The sequence below is a fragment of the Phlebotomus papatasi genome, chromosome 2 (genome assembly GCF_024763615.1).
Source record: "Phlebotomus papatasi isolate M1 chromosome 2, Ppap_2.1, whole genome shotgun sequence".
NCBI classification, from domain to species: Eukaryota; Metazoa; Arthropoda; class Insecta; order Diptera; family Psychodidae; genus Phlebotomus; species Phlebotomus papatasi.
This window is the reverse complement of record NC_077223.1, coordinates 63,019,788-63,039,166: the sequence shown is the minus strand read 5'-3', so window position 1 is coordinate 63,039,166 and position 19,379 is coordinate 63,019,788. Positions and strand designations below refer to the sequence as shown.

General features: G+C 31.8%; 1 protein-coding gene and 1 long non-coding RNA gene across 8 annotated transcripts in view; one reads left to right on the top strand and one right to left on the bottom strand.

The window, feature by feature from the left end:
- The window catches only part of LOC129805059 (tight junction protein ZO-1), a 115,859-nt gene that overhangs the window by 55,703 nt on the left and 40,777 nt on the right, over positions 1–19,379 (top strand). For 2 of the 6 annotated variants that reach the window (XM_055852878.1, XM_055852877.1), the window contains exon 1: positions 10,889–11,287. The exons of 3 other annotated variants lie outside the window; for them this stretch is intronic. In XM_055852878.1, coding sequence (XP_055708853.1) covers positions 11,228–11,287 — 60 coding nt within the window. In that variant the 5' untranslated portion in view covers positions 10,889–11,227. Of the gene's footprint in view, positions 1–7,298; positions 7,734–10,888; positions 11,288–19,379 lie in introns of those variants that run through there. One more of the 6 variants, XM_055852876.1, reaches the window with a different exon arrangement.
- Positions 1,087–6,953, bottom strand: LOC129805060 (uncharacterized). 2 transcript variants are annotated; one of them, XR_008752042.1, is made up of 4 exons: positions 6,899–6,953; positions 6,421–6,484; positions 6,212–6,361; positions 1,087–1,283 (listed from the first exon to the last, which is right to left on the bottom strand). It is a non-coding gene; the product is annotated as an uncharacterized LOC129805060 (long non-coding RNA). The 2 variants fall into 2 exon arrangements; XR_008752041.1 differs by having other exon boundaries at positions 6,212–6,501.

The following is a 19,379-nucleotide window of genomic DNA, read 5'->3' as shown; positions in this document are numbered from 1 at the left end:
AATTGTTTTATCACAATTTAAGTTGAAAAATTTACATAAAAGCGTTTTTGTTTGTTGCGGCAAATGCGGAAAATATATATTTTTTTATGTTATAAAATGTTTTATATTTTACAAGTGAAATAAATGTATGATCCGTGCACGATGCATATGCATAATGTATATGCTGCACTTTTCTATTTATAAATTTTCGATGATAAATTTTCAAAAGCGCATTTTTACGCAAAAAAACTACTTTTATTATCGTGGTAAAATAACAAACCAACAATTATCGTATTTTTAATACTGTACGCATTCTTTTTTAAATGGAAAATTTATTCAATTTGATGATTCATTTTTTAAATTAAAATGATATGCATTTATATTTTTTTAGAAGAGAGTTTTTAAATACCTTTAAAGTCAGGAAAATATGCTAATTTGTTGGAAATCATTTCAAATAATTTTGAATTATTAAATAAATTAAATAAAAATTATAGAGGCTGTAAATTCTATATGTTCTTGATCTTCTTGGTATTTCCATGAGGTTCCGAAGTTTTTTCAATATTTCTCGAATTTAGAATTCATTAAATATCAATATATCTTGAGAATTCCCAAGAATTTCTTGGGTTATTAATTTTCTAAAATCACAGCGGACAAGAATTCTTGGCAATGCAATTTTAATTTAGGTGTAGTATATTTTTTTATAAATGAATTCACAATATTTTTTGATAAAATTAGACAAAAAAATTAAATTTATTGGTCGGAAAAGGTTTAAGAATACATATTATTCAAACTATAATATAAATATGATTTTTTAAAATTTTTGTGAATTTTAAATTTTTTGCTTTATTTTTTAATGTCAAATGTGGTTATTGTAAGAATCATAAAATTGTAATAATGGAAAAGGTTAACCTTAGCTTCTACTCAACTCAGCAAAGACAAAAACCAAGTGCATTAAAGTCTCTCACTCGATTGGGGAAAAAGAATAACTTTGACTAATTGCCACTGCGATCGCTAGTGTAACTTCGAGGTCAGCAGAGCTCAGCTGAAAAAATATATGTTTTCAGCTGATTTGAAAAAGCTTAGCATTTGGTGCTCGCTGGGTGCTACCTTGTCAGTTCAAATTTAAATTTCGTCCGTTATTTGTCAGATTATCTCAAAGTCACTTCTCAAATCTCTCTAAAACTCGATCCATTGACTTTCTAATGTCCAACACTGAAGAGTAAAAATATTTTGATTCCTTTTTCATGCGTTTTTCGTTGATTATCTCCTGTAGTACTTTCCCACACGGCGATATAAAGATAATTCTGTTTAAAAGCAAAAAAAAAGAAGTTAAATAAAACAGACACGTGAAAATTAGGATAATTATCAAAGAAATACTTTTCAATTTTCACTCAATTTCAATCTTCCAACTAACAATTATTATATACCGCTGTTTTTTCGCATATCACTCACAGAGAGTGGGACGATAGTGTGGAAATATTTATTTATGCTGCAGAAATAAACAAATCACCGATAAATTTTACTGCAAATTTATGACGTGATATTTACTACCTTCATTATCAAGAGTCGCAGAAAATATGACAAGGTGATTGCTTAAGTCCTCGCAAGGGTTATCTTTCTACCTAGCATCAACATATTTCCATATATTATTGTTTTTTTTCTTATGATTTTAACAAAGTGTTAATAAAAATTGCCTTTCGCTCCATAGAGCCATCAGAGGTGCGAATTAAAGTCTGTGAAATTTTCAATAAATCCTCTAATGTGGCAAAGAAATAAAATACAGCAGAGAGTCCATTAAATCATAAATACTTGCGGGGAATATTTAACATTTCACCAAATTGTTAATTTCACGCACAATTTTCAACCAGAAATTGTTCAATAGAATTCTTTGTCTCTTGGAGTAAATTCTAAACAGGAGAAATTTCAATGGAAATTTCTCTCTGAATAGGAATTTAAGTATTTTAAAATTCAGTTTGAATCGACTGAGAATTTATTATGATTCAACCAATAATTCATGTCTTTCCTTTGACTGTTTTTTCAACGTTCTTCCGCAACTATTTGAATATTTTACAAATGATTCACTGGATCAATTCAAAATCTAGATCTCAATATTCTTGGGGCGTAAACCTCTTCGTGAAAACCGCAACGAAATTCGTGAGAATTACTTAAGAGAGTTATCAGATGCTGCAAAAAGCTTTTTAGAAGTTTTCGATTTGGGATAATGGGTATAATTGGATTTTGGGGAAAATCAATTTCTCACAATTTATGATACATTACACTATGCAAATTTTTTAAGTTTTTTTCCTAAATTTGCGGAAGTATTTATCATATCTTTGTACAATTGGATCTGCCCCGAATTGTAGGCAATATTGTTTTCCCTATTTTTTTGGTACTTAAATTAACGCTTTTCTAATTCTGCTGAACCGATTTAATTCTTGATTAAGAAGAGTTAAAGGTGCAAAAATCATTTTTTTCTTAAATTTTAAACGGAAAACTAGAACAGAGTAGGGGAAGGCTTTCAGGCTTCGCACATACTCTGTCCTAGAACCCATACTTCTGTAAGGTATACGACTATGGCAATAAAAATTAAGTCAAATTCATTAATAGAATATGGAAGAAATATAAAGTGTTCATAACCAAAATATGTGCGAGGACTGAGCCTGAGTAGATTCTTTATTTTGCTTATTCGGATTTATTTAAGAGAATATTAAGCATTTATCTAAGTACGGAAGCTTCAGAATTTTAGGCGTTGGTCTTGATTTTCCTTATGTTTAGACAAGTACTTTTTAGGCTTTAGCGAAAATAATTTACAAGTTCGCTCTTATCCTAATTTCATGGTAATTAGAGGATTTTTCAGTTTTTCGATTATTAGATAATTATAGATAGAAAATTTTATGCACTTTCAGAATCCGGTTTTATCTTAAAAGGTTTGTATGAAAGATTTCTGTATAAGTAACTTTTTTTTAAGATTTTCTTTTAAAAAAAAATTGTAAAATAGTGTCAGTTTTTCTTAGTATACTCTGCACATAACTCAGACAATGGTAAAATCCGAAATCTCTAAAAGTCAAAATAGGGAATGGGTCGAAATCTCAAAAAGCCAAAATCCTGAAAACCAAAATCCCAACTTCTAAAATCCTGAAAAGCCTAAATTACGAAAGGCCAAAATCCCCCAAGAAAAAAAATCAAAATTTGAATGTGTCGAAATTTCGAAAAGCCAAAATCATGAAGGTCAATATCCCGAAAGCCAAAACCCGAAAACCGAAATCCCGAAAGTCAAAATCTCAAAATGTCAAAATCCCGAAAGACCAAAATCTCGAAAAGCCAAAATGCCGAATCGGTCGAAATCCCAACAGCCAAAATCCCGAGAGCGATTTCTATATAATTTGTGTCTTTAAATAAATATGCTAGTGCCACTTCAGAAATAAAAACGAAAAATAAACATTTTAAAAACAAAAATTGTGTGAAATGTGAGTATTTCGAGGTTCCTTCAACATCATACGTCACTTGTAAAAAGTTCCATTTGAGATATTAATAATATTAATGTATGAGAACTATAATTAATATTGTTTGATGGCTTCTATCTCAGAACACCCAGATGCTAAAAGTGTCACTATAAAAGCGGAAGTGTGAACTATAAACTCTATAATAAAAAACGTTTTTTCTTTTTATTTTGCAATGCGGGCTTTAAATTGAATGAGCTGAAAATCGCCTAGTAATAAAGTTAAAACTTTAAGCTTTCACTCGAAAAAACTGTTCAAAAGGGATTCAAAACTGTTTATTGGTGTAACAGTTTTTAATTTTTAACGTATGAATATGAAGCGATATTTTATATTTTCAGCTTTAGAGCAGAATCACATTCGTAGTAAAATGCTCACCGTATTTTGTTAATTTACGCATTTTCATTGCAATTCTTACGCAAATTTTCCATCACCGTATTACCTTATCTCATACTCGGTAGCACTAAGTGAAAATAATATAAGAAAATTGAAGAAATAAAAGGAAAATGCGATAAACGGTGAGCAACAAAAATTGTACGATTAATTTCTCTTAGAGTTTTTTTTGCTCATCGTTTATCGAATTTTCATTTTATTTATTCAATTTTCTTATATTATTTTCACCTAGTACCACCGAGTATGAGATAAGGTAATACGGTAATGGAAAATTTGCGTCAGAATTTACGATGAGGCTACGGCGAGCATTTTACTTTCAATGTGATTCTGCCCTTAACCCTAAAATTATGTTCAATTTTGCAACAATTTAATAAAATTCAATCAATTGAAATTGCCTGAACTGTAAAAGTTAGAAATGTAAATATTCTGTCAAAAGTGCAATTTTTGACGAAAGTTGCTCCGAATGGCCTCTACACATTCGAAGCAATAAAACATTAAAAAAAAGTGAAAAAATGCACAACGCGAGTTCGAGTAATCCAAAACGGACATGGTTTTGTTGAGGTACTATGAAGTCAATTTTTTATTGTCTTTCTCAATCAAATCCAAATTGAATTTGTTGTAAATCTCACGAGACGAAGAAGTGTGTGAAAAAGTAGGATAGACATTTTTGATTTCCTAAAATTTTTTAATTTCTACTTTTTAGTACCGTCGTTGCGGGTGACTTTGCACGTTTTTTCGCTGTTTTTCAAATTTGCCCTCTAAAAGTGGATAGTTAAAGTGAAGGGAGGGGGGTTTTTGAGTAAAATTATTTGTATTCAGTTGTTAATGAATGGATTTTGTGCCAATAGCATTAATTTTATAAAATTTTACTATGTTTAAAAAAATTAAGAAAAAAGGCTTGCACTGGGGATAAGGTGCGGGTGACTTTGCACTTTTTAATAAATACTAAAAAATCAACAATTTCTGATAATAAAAGACAATGAAGATCTTCACATCTAAGGGTAAGATGCACGAGATCTACAAAATGACATGATCGCCATCTTGATTTGACGTTTCTGTCCGCCATTTTGAATAACTGTCAAAATCTAAAACAGGTTCGATTGGCTTGAAATTTTAGTATGTTGTAGCTGATATCAAGACCTTTTCAGAACGTATCTATGTTCCGGTCTACGTCAAGTATTTACCTTGATACAGAGGCTCAAAGTTTAAAAATTTGAAATATTCATATTTTGGCGATCTTTATTTTCTAATCCTGAATTTTAAAACATAAACGAAATGCCTCAGTAACCATTAGAAATGGTTGCGGCTTTTATTTTATATATTTATTTACTCTTACTTAATTAAAAAAAAATGAAAAGTGCATTTATTTATTTTTTTATTTTTTCATATTTGCAAAAGTTTTTCAGATCTTCAAATAATATGCTGTTATAAAGAAAAACATTACTTTTCTTTTTGTTTGTTATTTAGATCTCATCACCTAACGATAATACTGTCTTTTTTGTGATGGTTTCGATAAAGGAAGCTGTCCGTAGTTCTGTATTAATGAAAATGTCAAAATTTTGAACTTGGAGCCCCAGTATCCAGACAATCGCTTGACCTAGGTAGGATTTTATATATGTTCTGAAAAGGTCTTGACATCAGCCAGAACATACTAAAATTTCAGATCAATCGTATGAGATTTTTGTTTTGACAGTTATTCAAAATGGCGGGCAGAATCGTCGAATCAAGATGGCGACTACACCATCTTGTAGATCTCGGTCATTTTATCTTAAGTTATAAAAAAAATTGGATAATTTTTGGCCAAATACTTCTATAATAAAGGTTAAGAAAGTCCATTACAAGCAATTTTATAATATAAATCATGCGTTCTTAGGTAGACTATAGTGAAAAAAAGGAATTTACTAAAAATAATGAACAAAATCGAAGTGGATTATTCTAGCCAGATAAATTTAGAATAGATTTGGGCAATTTACTTCTCTGAAATCGATTTTGGAATTGCATCTTCAGATAACTTTTTCGCGGAGTCGTTTTTTGACAAAATACCTATACTAGGATTTCATTGACTATTACTGAAACTACAAGAATCCTTTTGAGGATCATTGTACCTTACTTGGTACTTAACATATCCCTATATACTTTGACATGGTAGACCAGATCGGCGAAGATTATCAATAAGTGCTAGAATTGTTCAAAGTCTCACAAACAGCAGAGTGCAAAGTCACCCCCCGAGTGCAAAGTCACCCGCAACGACGGTACCTTATGTTATTGTTTTAAGTAATTTCTTATCAATTTTTCTCTATATACTGATCAAACAACACTGTTTATTTCCTAATTTAATTTACCTTGGGTAATACTGTCCATCTGGCTGAAATTTTTCTTCTTCGGGCTCTTCCTCATCCAATGCGCTTACCATTACAAATTTCTTACTCATCTCAAGAAGGGTTTTATCACTTGCAAAGTTCGTTTTAAGATTCCGACAAGCTGGACATCCACTGGTATGAATAATCATCATGAGGGGTTTCCGTTCCTTTTGTGCCCTCATTAAGCCTACCTTTAGATTATCTGCCCAATCGTATCTTCGGCCGAAGTCTGAGTATTTTCTCATCAGAACCAAACTGTTGAAGGAAGTTGACTGGACTTAGAACAACAAAAAAATAAAATGATTTTTCAGAATATTTTCTGCGCAAATTACAAATGACATTGTGGTGGAATTTTTTCCCAAATTATCCTCATCAATGGCATTTTCTTTGGCTACATTCTTATTGTTTTGAATGGGTTTTTTTTTCAGTGAGTATTCAGGAAAAAAAAACTTGAACCCCACACTTTGTTCTTCTCAATTTCAATTGTCAAGGAAATTTAACACGGTTAATTTTTCACTCTTTCTGCCAATTTAGCACTACAATTGCACTTTTTGCAATTTACCCAATTTACGCGTACATCCAATTTTCGTTTGAGCAAGATTTTGATGTTGAATTGACAATGGGATTTTGCGCCTACTGTAGAAAGTAATTAACTTTGCAATTTCTCACCTGAAAATGCAATTTTCCTTCCCATTGGACTGGCAATGACTCTTCCTGAAAACTGTGCCAGAGCTAAATGATTGGAGTCAGCAATTGGAGGCGTTTTGCCGAGTGGTCGAGGGGTTCAGTCATAAAGATCTTTCTTTGAAAAAAATCTGTAAGAGTATTAGAACATTGGCCCCTTGGTCACAATTGGTTCAATCGATAGTAGAATTCCAATAGAGGAGTATATGGCTTCAATTATATGATTTATGACGCTGTATTGGTGAATTAAACGCCCATGTAATGCCGCTAAAATCATTAATTTTTCATTTATTCATCAGTGAAGTCGGGTAGTAGGAAGATTTCCCCGAAAGCTCCCTTCAAGTGCTCCAATTTTGTGATAACTGTAAAGATTTTCTTAAGTGCTTAAGTGAAGTACACAATGAAGTTCTTTAATTGGGGTAATGGATCACAGAAAAAGATTCCCGCCAGAAAGACAAGTGAAAAGAGCGCGAAAAGTGAGGGTAGAAAACGACGTCTTGTGAGAAAATCGCACAGGACAGTTAGTGAAAATCGATATGTAGTCCAAGATGGTCCTTTTGCAATTCAGGAGCACTATTATCAACCGATAGGACCTTTTAGAGAGACAGAAAATAAGTTTCCGCCCATTCGGGGTGGCTTTGAGATTAATCAACACGATTTTGCTGGACAAACTCTCCCTACAAGACAACATCAGCAGCATTTTTACTACAATCCAGATCTTCGGGAGATTTTTGGACGATTCACACAGGATTCACTCACGGGATTTACCCGTGATCCAAGAAAAGTCGTTAAGAAAGTATCCAGAAGAATCAGAAGAAAGGTATAATTAAGTCTACTGGTTTGCCTACCTTCTGGCAATTTCCTCCAATTTCAAATACTTTTAAATGCAACGATTTGTCTCTTCAATCACTCTTAGACTTCCTCTTTCTGTTAATTCCTTTCTTCTCCCTCTATTTATCTTCAGTCAGGGAAGTCACGCAGAGCACAGGGAGAACAGACAACACTCATTTACCTGCCCTAAACATTCCTCTGAGGTTTTTTTTGCACCTTTTGAAATGGACTTTTTTGTACGATTCACCTGAAATTCCAGGAGTTTTCCCCTCTCCTTCACGAGTTTCATAGAGGAGTTAGTTCTTCTTATTGACCATTGACTCTCTCGAACTCACCCTTATGACCGTTTCTTTTTTTTTTGCATCAATTGTTGGGGAAAGTTCAAGTGTTCAGGAAGATCCAAAGGGCTCGTTATTGATGAAAACGCAATACAACTGTTACAATGTTGTTTAATTGAATATCGATTCACTTTATATAACACTTAAAATGTTCACCGAAATAGTTTAGGTGTACTACAGTTAAATTATGGATAAAAAAAATTTAATGGTTTTTAAGTAAGCTTTACTGCACTTGATTTCACCAGAGGGCTGATAAACCGATCCTAGTCTAAGTCTCGCTTGAGAAAAGCCTAGTTCTTTTAATAACAATTAATATTAATTTCACTTTTCTGCACAGAAAAAAATATTTTGTAAAAATGTTCGAAAATGTTTGTGAATTCCTATGGGGGAGTTACAAAATGCTCGTGAATCATATAATCCACAAACAAGTTTGGAAGAGTTTGTACTTTTTTCACAAACATTGTTTGTAACATGATCATTTGACGAACTTTTTTTTGTACTTTTACAAACATTTGTTCGTAAATGTTCGTAAAAACACAAAAAAAAATTTCGTAAAATTTTGTCATTTGTTCGTAAATGTTCGTGAAATGTTCGACAGGAAAACAAACATTTACGAACAAATGACAAAATTTTACGAACATTTTTTGTGTGTTTACGAACATTTACGAACAAATGTTTGTAAAAGTACAAAAAATGCTCGCCAAGTGATCATATTACGAACAATGTTTGTGAAAAAAGTATAAACTTTTACGAACATGTTTGTGGGTTATACGATTCACGAGCATTTTGTAAATCCCCCATAGGAATTCACAAACATTTACGAACATTTTTACAAAATATTTTTTTCTGTGTGGGATTAAAAACCTTTCCAACGAATTCAATTTTGCTCAAATCGGGGGATAAATACGCTCTCTGGGGGATAAAATTGAATCACCTTTGAATTGGGACAGCTTTGAAATTGGGCTTTTTCCTCCTATTTTTAAATGAAACTGAACCTTATTATAATCTAGTTAACTGAACAAACCAATTGTGAAGCTAAATTATATCCTGATAAGGTCTAGTTTCATTTAAAAATAGGAGAAAAAAGTCCAATTTCAAAGCAGTCCCACTTTCCTCTATGTTCCGTTGATGTCTTTTGATTATTGACATTTACTATATGAAAATTATATAGGACAAATTTTAAATAATTATTTTTCACCTTAAAAAATCTTAATTTTAGGAAAAAACTCATGTGTGAATGTACCTAACACTCCCCTAATAAAAAAAAATATTTGAAATAAATCTAAGATCTTTTCCTACATATTTTAAAGAACTTATTTATCTGGAGAACCTATTCCTAAAATCGTAAACGGCATTTTTAAAAAAAATATTATGTTTAAAAGATTGCTCAAAATGCGTAGGAATAGAAAAATATAGGCAAAGTGTAATTTTCGGTTCATTACTGCTTGAAATCAGTTCAAACTTTTCGAGGGTTTCAAGACCCTTCTAAAGAATTCAGACTTACTCAAATCACTTGAGAAATATGATCCTTATGGTATTTTTTGTCTTCGAACTTGAAAAATCGCTATTAGGAATTATTCATTTCGGATTTATTTTAGATTCTGGTATTTCGTATTTGAACGAAATATCTGCCTAAACAACCTTTAAAATACATTTAAAAAATTGGAAAGACATAGGGCGAAGACAATAATACAGGGACAATGATAGGGTAAATTTTCTTTTAAAATCATTTTTATAAAAATTGCTGCCAGCCGTGCCAGCCTTTAAGCTAGTCGATGCAACTTCGAAAGAGGTTTTAAAAAGAAGTCTCTCAAATTCCGATGATTCCGTTGCCATCTTGAGTGTTTTCTCTTGGCGACTCACTGAAGCATCCCCAAAGTTCTCGAGGTTCAACGGGATGATCCACAGGTGTCATCTAATTTCGAATAATATTCTGCGAATTGAGATTGAGGTAGATTCAAGGTTGCTTGTCTTGCTAATTGCTCACATGGCTGATGAATCCCACACCATGTACCTTGGAATTATACAGTGTCCTTTTCCCAAGAACAAGGAGAGACAATATCGACAATATGTATTCACAAATGAGGCGTACATTACCATGAATTGTGGAAGTTTGCGATAGGCGGACTACATATATTCTCAGGTTCTTTTCTGCTTTCATAACTAATCTCAAGAACTGGATATTATATAGGCAACGCTGTATACATTTCTCTCCCGAAGTATGAACTTATGTGCAAAAACTTTGCAATCATACGAATTTGATAGGAAATTAAACATCAAGTATATGGACTCAATGAGAACCAAAGGATGTACTTTTGAAGATAGTAGTAGAGAAAAATGAAAAACTCACTAGCCCTACCTACAATACCGACTTAAGACAAATAAATACATAATTACTAGACAGCACATGCCAAGAACGAAAAAAAGATTTTCCTTCAAATTAAATTAGTTCTTGTGAAATTGAATGTCAGTTCCGGTGACTTAATGCAGCTTCGTACCTAGGACGTTCGCACCATTGAACGAGCGCGCTCTGTATTTTAAAAGTTAGCTTGCGGAGGTACATCAAACTCTTGGCTGCTGGACCCCTCCTAACTCCTTGCAACTCCCTCGAAAGTGTCCACAGGTGAGAGAAGAAAGAGGCACTCCACGGTGAACTCAACGAATTCCACAATTGCGATGGTGTTGAGATCAAAATTGAAAATGCACACAGACACAGGCCGCTGAGGATTTTGAGGTGAACACATAAAAGAGATTTTTCTGCCCCACCTCTGGTATTACCTGTTTCTCTTTTTTTTTTTGCTTCTCCGTGAAGGTAAATATCTTTGGCTCGCTTGGTAACTTGTTTGCTGGCGTCGTCCATTTTAGTTTCGCGTCTGAGATTCACTGGGATTGTGGCAAGTTCTTCGGCAACGAAATGTGTCCAACATTTTCCATCTAAGTGCTTAAGCCTCGGAAAATTCTAGTTGGATTAATTTGTGGAAATTCTTGTGCCATTAAATAGTGCCGTGATCATTGGGCTTGGAGTGCATCTTTATTTTTCGTGGAAATTACAGATTTTTTTTTTACTTTTGGTGATTGTGAGATTTGAATGATGTTTAAAGGTGTTCTTGCCTAGGAACCATTTGGATTATAAGAAGACAAAATAATGGATTCATTAGGATCAAACGGTGGACAAATACCCAACAATCATTTCCGAAATGATCAGGTATATAGGAAAAATCCAATCAAATGTGAAATTCCAATTGGTCAGTAGCACTGGAATGTCTGATTAGTTTCAAAAACCTGTTGCAAGTGGACGTTTTGAGCATTTGATTGAGTTTTTTTTTGGACGTTTTGACCCAAATTGAAGCATAAAAACTTGTATTTGAAAGATGAAAATGCAAGAAATATTGAAAAATTCGGCATTACAGTTGGACTCAAGTTCAATTGAAGATGGTCTCAATTGAGAAGGGAGAGAAGAATAAAAAAACGACAAAGACGATGGATAAGTGGTCAGAGCCAAGGACTCTGAATTCTCCAGCATCTTCTTCTTCCCGGTGTTTTTTAAAACCAGTTTCCGAAGAAACCTCTTTCTTTGTATCATTTTTATAGGTGTTTCTTACTCGCGAGACACTCGTCCCAAGAAGCTACGAATGAGCCCAAAAGAGATTCATCGTTGAACAAAAGGAAATAAAAGACTATTACCATTTGGGATTCTTTTTATTCCAACTATGCGCGCCCTCTTCTTAGCCGGTTTATTACACGAAATGAATATCTCCCCTACTTCACATCCCAACACAATTTCTTCAATTTTCCACACAACTATTTTTTCACAAATAAAACCCGCTTTCATATGAAGGAAAAGGAGCTTTTAAAAGCGCAAGTCGTGAAACTTGCTGTGCAACACTTCTAATATGAGCCACATAGTTGCAAACTTGTTCCAATATTATTTGTGCCCCTACTCTAAAACTCGCCAATCGCCGGTGATCAACCCAAAGTTTGCGACCCATTTTATAGCCAAAAAATTTCCAATCAATTGGAAAAGAGATAAGAAAACTTCCTGTGCTTTAAAATAAACGAACTTTCTCTTTGGCTTTTGGTGAAGAATGATTTATCATATTGTTTAGGTGCCCTACAAATGAAGCTTTGATGGTGAATGTCGAAATATTTGTCACAACTGCTCCAAAACACCTGTAGGTTGTTAGAGGTGTTGAAATGCGAGATGTTAAACACTAACAGATTCATTGGCGAGATTCTTAAACTTTTGCAAGAGGTTTACTACATGGTAGACTCATAAAATTTCAAGTTACCATTCCTTTTGGAAAAATATCAGGGTCGAAATTTGCAAAATAACCTAAGAATATTGGGACATGTTTGCGAAAAAAGTCGGATCACTTAATAGTTTACATAAAATTTTAGAAGAAATAAAATTAAATGATCAATAGTTATGTTCATTATCTGGTGGAACTTATTATCCGTATTAAAAATTTCAAGACCTTTCTAATAAATCTAGTTTTGTACAAATCGGTTGAGAAATTACCTTCCTAGAATGATTTAAAATTTAAACTTTGAAAAAAAAATCAATTTAGAATTTTTTGTTAGGTATCTCAAAACTTAGATAGACTAGCCCTTCTCTGTCTTAAAACCTAAGAAGTCCGTGGAATGGACATTTAATAAGTATTTTGACGTAGGCAATTTTAATTTTATTTTTATATATAGATTTTTTGAAAATGATGTATATAAAAATGTCTCAAATTTAAGATTAAAGCAGAATTTCATTTAATCGGTTATGCGATTTTTGAAACACAAAATGTCAAATTTGTTAAGTCTTAAAAAAATATCGATGACTTTCTCAAGATTGACAGTCGTTTTTGGAATAGGCCTCAGTAATTTTAAAGCCTTATACGTATAAAATAGGATTAATCTATTTTCCGGTGAGAGACTAGATCGGTTATCAGTAGCGCCTCTTCAATTTTTGTACAAAATTTACGAAAGATTAAATGTGAAATACGAAATAGTAAAATACGAAATGTACTAGAATACGAAGTTTCCGCAATACGAAATGTGCAATACGAACATGTAAAATACGAAGTTTCCATATCCCAGATCGGTTAGACATCTATGATCATTTTCCACTTCGATCGAAAATTTTCCGTTTTTGAAACGAAAATCTTTTTAAAGGCTTTATTGCTAGATGCACTGCAGCAGATATCGATACTGATAGTCCAATTGCCATCTTAAAATATTTTTTTTTAAAATTTTATTTACTGTTTACGAATTATCATTTGTATAATGTATTCCGTTCGCAAACAACCCATTTTGCACAAGACAATTAATAAAAAGTAACAAAAATAAAAAAAAAATCATTTTTACTTTGGAAAGATAAATCCATTCTTTAATGCCAATCATTTTAGCTTTTCTCTTATAATAGTCTCTTAAAAATAAAAAAAAACAATACCAAATTTGATAACATGGAAGACTTCAAATTTTAAATTTTGATTTTTAAGTTGCTTTTTTTGTTTAATTTTAAAATATTTTTATTTTATTTTATATTTTATTTATTTTTTATTTGAATATGACAGTTAGATTACATTTTTATATTTTTCTGCACGTGATAAAATCAGATAAACTAAATAAATTCGGTTATGAAAGAAACTCTGTTTTAACATGTTTTCTGATTGACCGTTTTAATTTATTTATTAATTTGATAAAGTTTTGGGTTTAAATAAATTGCAAAACAGTAATTTTTTAAAATTTATTGTTCGTAATTTTTCGAATTGATACTGGTCTTATAAATTTGCCATAGACTTATATAAAATTATTCACAGAATTAGTGCAATTAAAGGGTTATTTGAAAATTTTCGAATTTTCAAAATACCTTTTAAAATAGCATGAATAATTTTCTAAACGGAATATTTTGACACTGAATGAAAAAGAAAAGCTACACATGTCTAAACAAAGAGTGACCACAAAAAAATGAGGAAGTTCATCTAATGAATGATACTCGAAATACGCATAACAATGTTGACTTTTCCATCTAAGGCATGCAGTGTTAGTTAACACTTGAGGAATGCCTTCGAGGGTAATATACTTCTCTCTATGAGAGTTTTTCACGTTGAGAACAATTCATTTGCACTAGGAATTTTGCAATAATAAAATCGCCCAAGGCGAAATATTTCAAAAACTTAGATCTATAACAGATTGTGACAATGGTAGGGGTGACTAAAAAAAGAATTTTGCTCATAATGAGAATTAGTTATTCCGTCTGCGAAGTTTTCTTTTAAATATGAAGTAAATTTAAACGTGTATGGAAATATGAAAAGAGAATTTTTTGAAGGTGTGTCTCTTTCACAAGAGTAATAGTTCATTCTTCACTCTCTTTCGCGACTCAAATGGCCAAAGGTACTTTACTCGACAAATGGTCGGGGAGACACAATTAATATTCAATTGATGGAATGTGCCAAAGCCTCGTGGTCAGAGAGCTTTCAAATATCTCATGGAATTTCACATTTGATTGTTGAAAGGCTCTAAGCTGGTGTATGAATAGTGCATTTGTTGTCTAATGTGCAACATCAGGGCTGGGTAACATTTCACTCGTTTTGTAAGCTAAAAATTTTGTAAATCGAATTTTACTTATATTTTTTCAAATTTTTAATAGACTTGATATTTTGGTAATTTTAGGCCACTCCCATTTTTGAGTTGATACCCAAGAAGCAAAATAGCTGCCTTATAAAACCAAGTATTAAACAAGTTTATTAGTGCATTTTTAAAAGACTTAAAGTGAACATTTTCTGTTGAAATTCCTATAGAAGCTCTTAAGATCCTTAAGAGTGTGCCACTTTACTTATAGTAATCTCAGTGATGGAACCAAGAGCGTTATAAGCAAATAAAAGGATTTTTGGTTCTATAGTGCCTTACTTAAGGAATTCTATAAGACTATATTAAGAAAAGATTGCTTCTTGGGTATATACCAAACTCTAGATATTAATAGTTCAAACCTAACCAGTTCTGCTATATCAATCTGGGAAGATTGTATAAAGTAAGATTGAAAAGAATAACTTACTTAAGAAAGAATATCTAAAGATTGAAAAGAATAGGGGGTGTGGCTTATTTTATCACAAAGGGAGACACATGCTTTCCACCTAAAATTTAAGGAGTGGAATATTTGATTTTCCAATGTATTGCTGCATCCCAATTTTGTCAATTTTTTTGAAAATTTATTGTTCAATGAATTTACAATTTATGATAATTCCTGAAAAAGCCGTGGTCTAAAATTATTTCTGGGTGTGGCTAATTTATCGAAATCGTTGAATACTGAATATAGGCAAAGAGGAAAAATACAAAAGCGTTCCCGTAATGCACGATGTTTTCTTTATTATACAAAAATGAGTTTCAAGATCAAAAGAATTTTTAAAAATATATATTTTATTAAACTCACTTAACTAACTCTACTAAATATCTTGCTATCTAAAATCTCTGAAACACTTGCTTTGGGTTTCAAACTCTGCAGCATTAGCAAAATGTTCCTATCAGAAAGTTTTCCTTGTTCCGGTGATCAATGTACTTTATTTGTAAAATGACACACCTTTTGGAGAAATCTTGTTTGTAAATAAGACATTTTGCTGTGCATTTGAAACAACTCACATGAAAATTATCGTTCAGTTAAGCTAAAATTTACAGACTGTCTGTACTTCCAATGTTGTCAAATTTGCATCTTAACTCTCGCGGGAGATGGTTAAATATTTGAAGAATTTCTTCATAATCCCTCACACCTTCGCATTTTAATGTGCGTTTCTCTCTGTTCTGAAAAGAATTGGGCAGGAGGAATTCTTGGTGCAGTTGAAAACTGGTCAGAGGGGTCTTCTTTTGTTCTCACTGGACTCTCTGACTCACTCACTGGGCATTTGCCTCTCGAGTGACCACTCTTTGACCTCTTCCTCCACGTCTCTTTCGCGATTAAGGCGCAGTTCTGCTTGTCCAGCCGGAAATGCCGACTGAATGTAATTAAATTGTTGCTCGAAGATGGACTTTTTCGATTCCTACAGTCTGAGATGGTGTCATTAAGACTATGAGAAATGTTAGTAATTCCGAGAAACTCATCGGATGATGGCTTTTTGTTAGACATAGCAAAAACCAACAGAATTAAATTGCAAATCAAGCAAAATAAATTATAAATTCGTGCGTAGAATAATTTTTTCTAATCTTTTTATTTAAATTTTTGCCACGAAAAATGTGGAAATTCGTGCAGTAAAGCCATATTATTTTTATAATGAAAAATATGAATAATTATTTCTGAACCCAATTAAATTGTTATTCACCTTGGTATAATTAGAAAAAAGTTTTTTCACTTTCCATTTCAAAGTACTTGTTAAGTTTAGAAGCGATTAAATGCACCTATTGGTCACAACTGATTATCATTTTTTGTTATTACACTTTGCCGGTTGTTTTTAAACGAACATTATATTGTTCATCCGTTTTAAATTGACTAAGTTACTTCAAAATATTTTTTTAAAGAAAAATAAGACAGCAAGAAATATTACTGTAATTGTAATTACAGTTTTAGTGTTTCCTAATGAAATAAAATAATTTTGTTAATATGAAAAATCCTAAAATTACTTAACGTTTAAGTGATCTTCAAGAGTTTACAATGAAATTTAACCGTTGTTCAATTATATTTACATTAACAAAAGTTTGGAAAGGCTGATCGACAAATGGATTGATAGAACAATTCGTTCGTGTTGAAAAAAAAAAGGTTTTTATGGGATGACATTATTGATACATAAATTATTTGATGATTAAGTGAACGTGAAAAGAACGGGTCATTAATTGATAAACGCATTTTACTACAGCTTAAAGCCAAACGGTTAGAGATAGAAACTTGTAGTCCTCGGAAAACCTCACCGATCACAAGGCGATCTTCCCGTCCTTAACCTCATCTTCATTTTCTCCCCACCACTTCTCATTTTCCTCAAAAACATATTGTATTGGGATATTTCGAAATCGTTTCTATATTTTCGTCTGAGCGGACTTTTTGTCTTCATGCAAAAATTGTCTTGAATCTTGAAGTATTTCTACACTGAGTGAGAGAAATCCGAAAAAGTTAAAATAACATTCCGGAAATGTTAATTTTACCCTGCAGTATTGATTCGAAATCGGTGTAAATATTATGCTTTTTAGGTGTATTGGGGGTTAAAGTTACCCTTCTTTCATGTTGATTTTACCCTTAAAAGGTGTAAAATTAATATTAAAAAATGTTGATATATTTTTACACCTAAAAAGTGTTAAATTTTTGAGGAAAAAAAAGTTAATCACACCCCCTTTTTTTCTCAGTGTAACAAAAATTTTTCAAAATCAAAATTTAAAACGATTTTCGGAAGCATATTTTTTTTATTAATTGGAGTATGTTTGGGTTCGATGGAAAGGTCTTGAAATCCCGCATAAATTTCACTTTATAAAAACAATCCACTTTTTGTTGGACAAGATTTATCAGATCTTGATTTATTTATTCATCTGAAATCTAAAAATGCAATATTTCCTGTTAAAAAAAGTCGATTGTGGAAACTGCTCTATTTTGGAGTTTGAGCAGTTAAAATGAGTTAAACTAGTACTTGAGCGAAGGATTTTTGAAAAAATTTAAGCTTGGCTTTTTGAGAGAATTCTACATAAAAAATACTATTTTCGATGTATTTTATACACTACGTTTCATCTTGTAAAATGAGTTGTGATCAAGGCAAGATAATATCCTTCATTCTAGCAATAGTTTAACTCATCAGCTAATATTAAAAATTTCATTTATAGATTTCGGATCTTGTTCACTGAATTTTTTTTTTCAAAAAGACATCCGAAAATCAGACCACAGCGACTGAATTTTTGAAAAATTTTAAAGAAAATTTCAATATGTATTTTTTTTTTGGCTAAAAAAAGATTTAAAGAAAATATGCTATTTCTTAGTCTTCTTGGCCCTCGTAACTCCTTAAATAAGCTTCTTGAACTTCTAACTAACTTAACCCATTCCTTACCATGGTACTATATATCATGCGCAAATTGAGTGATATTAGATTATTTATTTCTGGGCAATTGCTATTCGAATTGTTGTCAGGAATGGATTTTTAATTACTTTAGTCCTTCAATTACTTGAGAAAAATAGTCCGACAGAGATGAAAATACATTTGCTTATTGTTTTCTTGCTACGCGGAAGGTCATGCAACATTTTTGCTCAAAATGGCGGGCGACAAATTCGACATTCCGTCGAATTTGTTAAAATTGGCCTTCATCATCTTTCCTGATTTGAATTCTGATTGCCAATTTGTGTTCTTGGATAGTTAGTCTATCTAAATCAATAAAGTTTGTAATGAATTAATGTATAGAATTTAAATTCAGCAACCATTAAAACGCGTGTTTGAGGGCGGCTCCGTGCGCCCTTATAATGGATTTTTTTTCTTTTCAAAAAAATAATCTAATAATCTGTAGGAATAATAATAATAAAATAAGAACATTCTATCTCAAGTATTTCTAGTACATTGACTGAATGGGATAATATATCGTCTTCAAGCTGTCTATTTTTGTTGTCCAGATTTTGACTTTGGTGTTTCTGTATTTTAGTTTTCGAATTTGGTATATCAAAGAATATTTGATTGATTAGGTTTATAGGGCTTATCGCAACATATCTTTATATTTTTGTCGACATCAAATTAAATTTAAGTCAGAATTTAGTTTTCCAAACGAACTTGGACTTAGGGAAAACTTTGGAAGTAGTAAACAAGGGGTAGTTATAAACACTGATTTTTATGGTTACTTTAATTGAACTTATGTCAACCATTACTTCAGTGGACTAAGGATTCAGTGGATATAAGATCAATAAATTCATATAGATCTCATCATCTGAAGTCTAATATTTAATTTAAAAATTCCAGCATTTATGGCTCTGATAAAACTTTTGGATCAAGAAAATTTCAAGAAATCGAAATTCACGTCCTTTTCCTTCTCAAATTGTTTGCATAAGTCTATCTTACTCTTTTGTACTCTTCTTCTTCAATTTAGGTCAATCTGATTTTTAACAGAAAAAAGTTAGATACAGATACACAAAACGTTTGAGAGAGAAAAGAATATTAATTTTAAGTTCAGTAAATTTTGCTGATCTAAAAGGTGTGCCGGAGTTATTACAACTACGCTATGTTTGCTACTGCCCCAGTTTTACCTAACCATTTAATTTTTTTTTAATCTTCTAAGGTTTAAGACAAAATCGTGTTCTTATTTTAATTTTAGGACCTGTTTTGAGTTCTTAATGTAAGTCAATTCATTACTCTTCAACGGTTCAT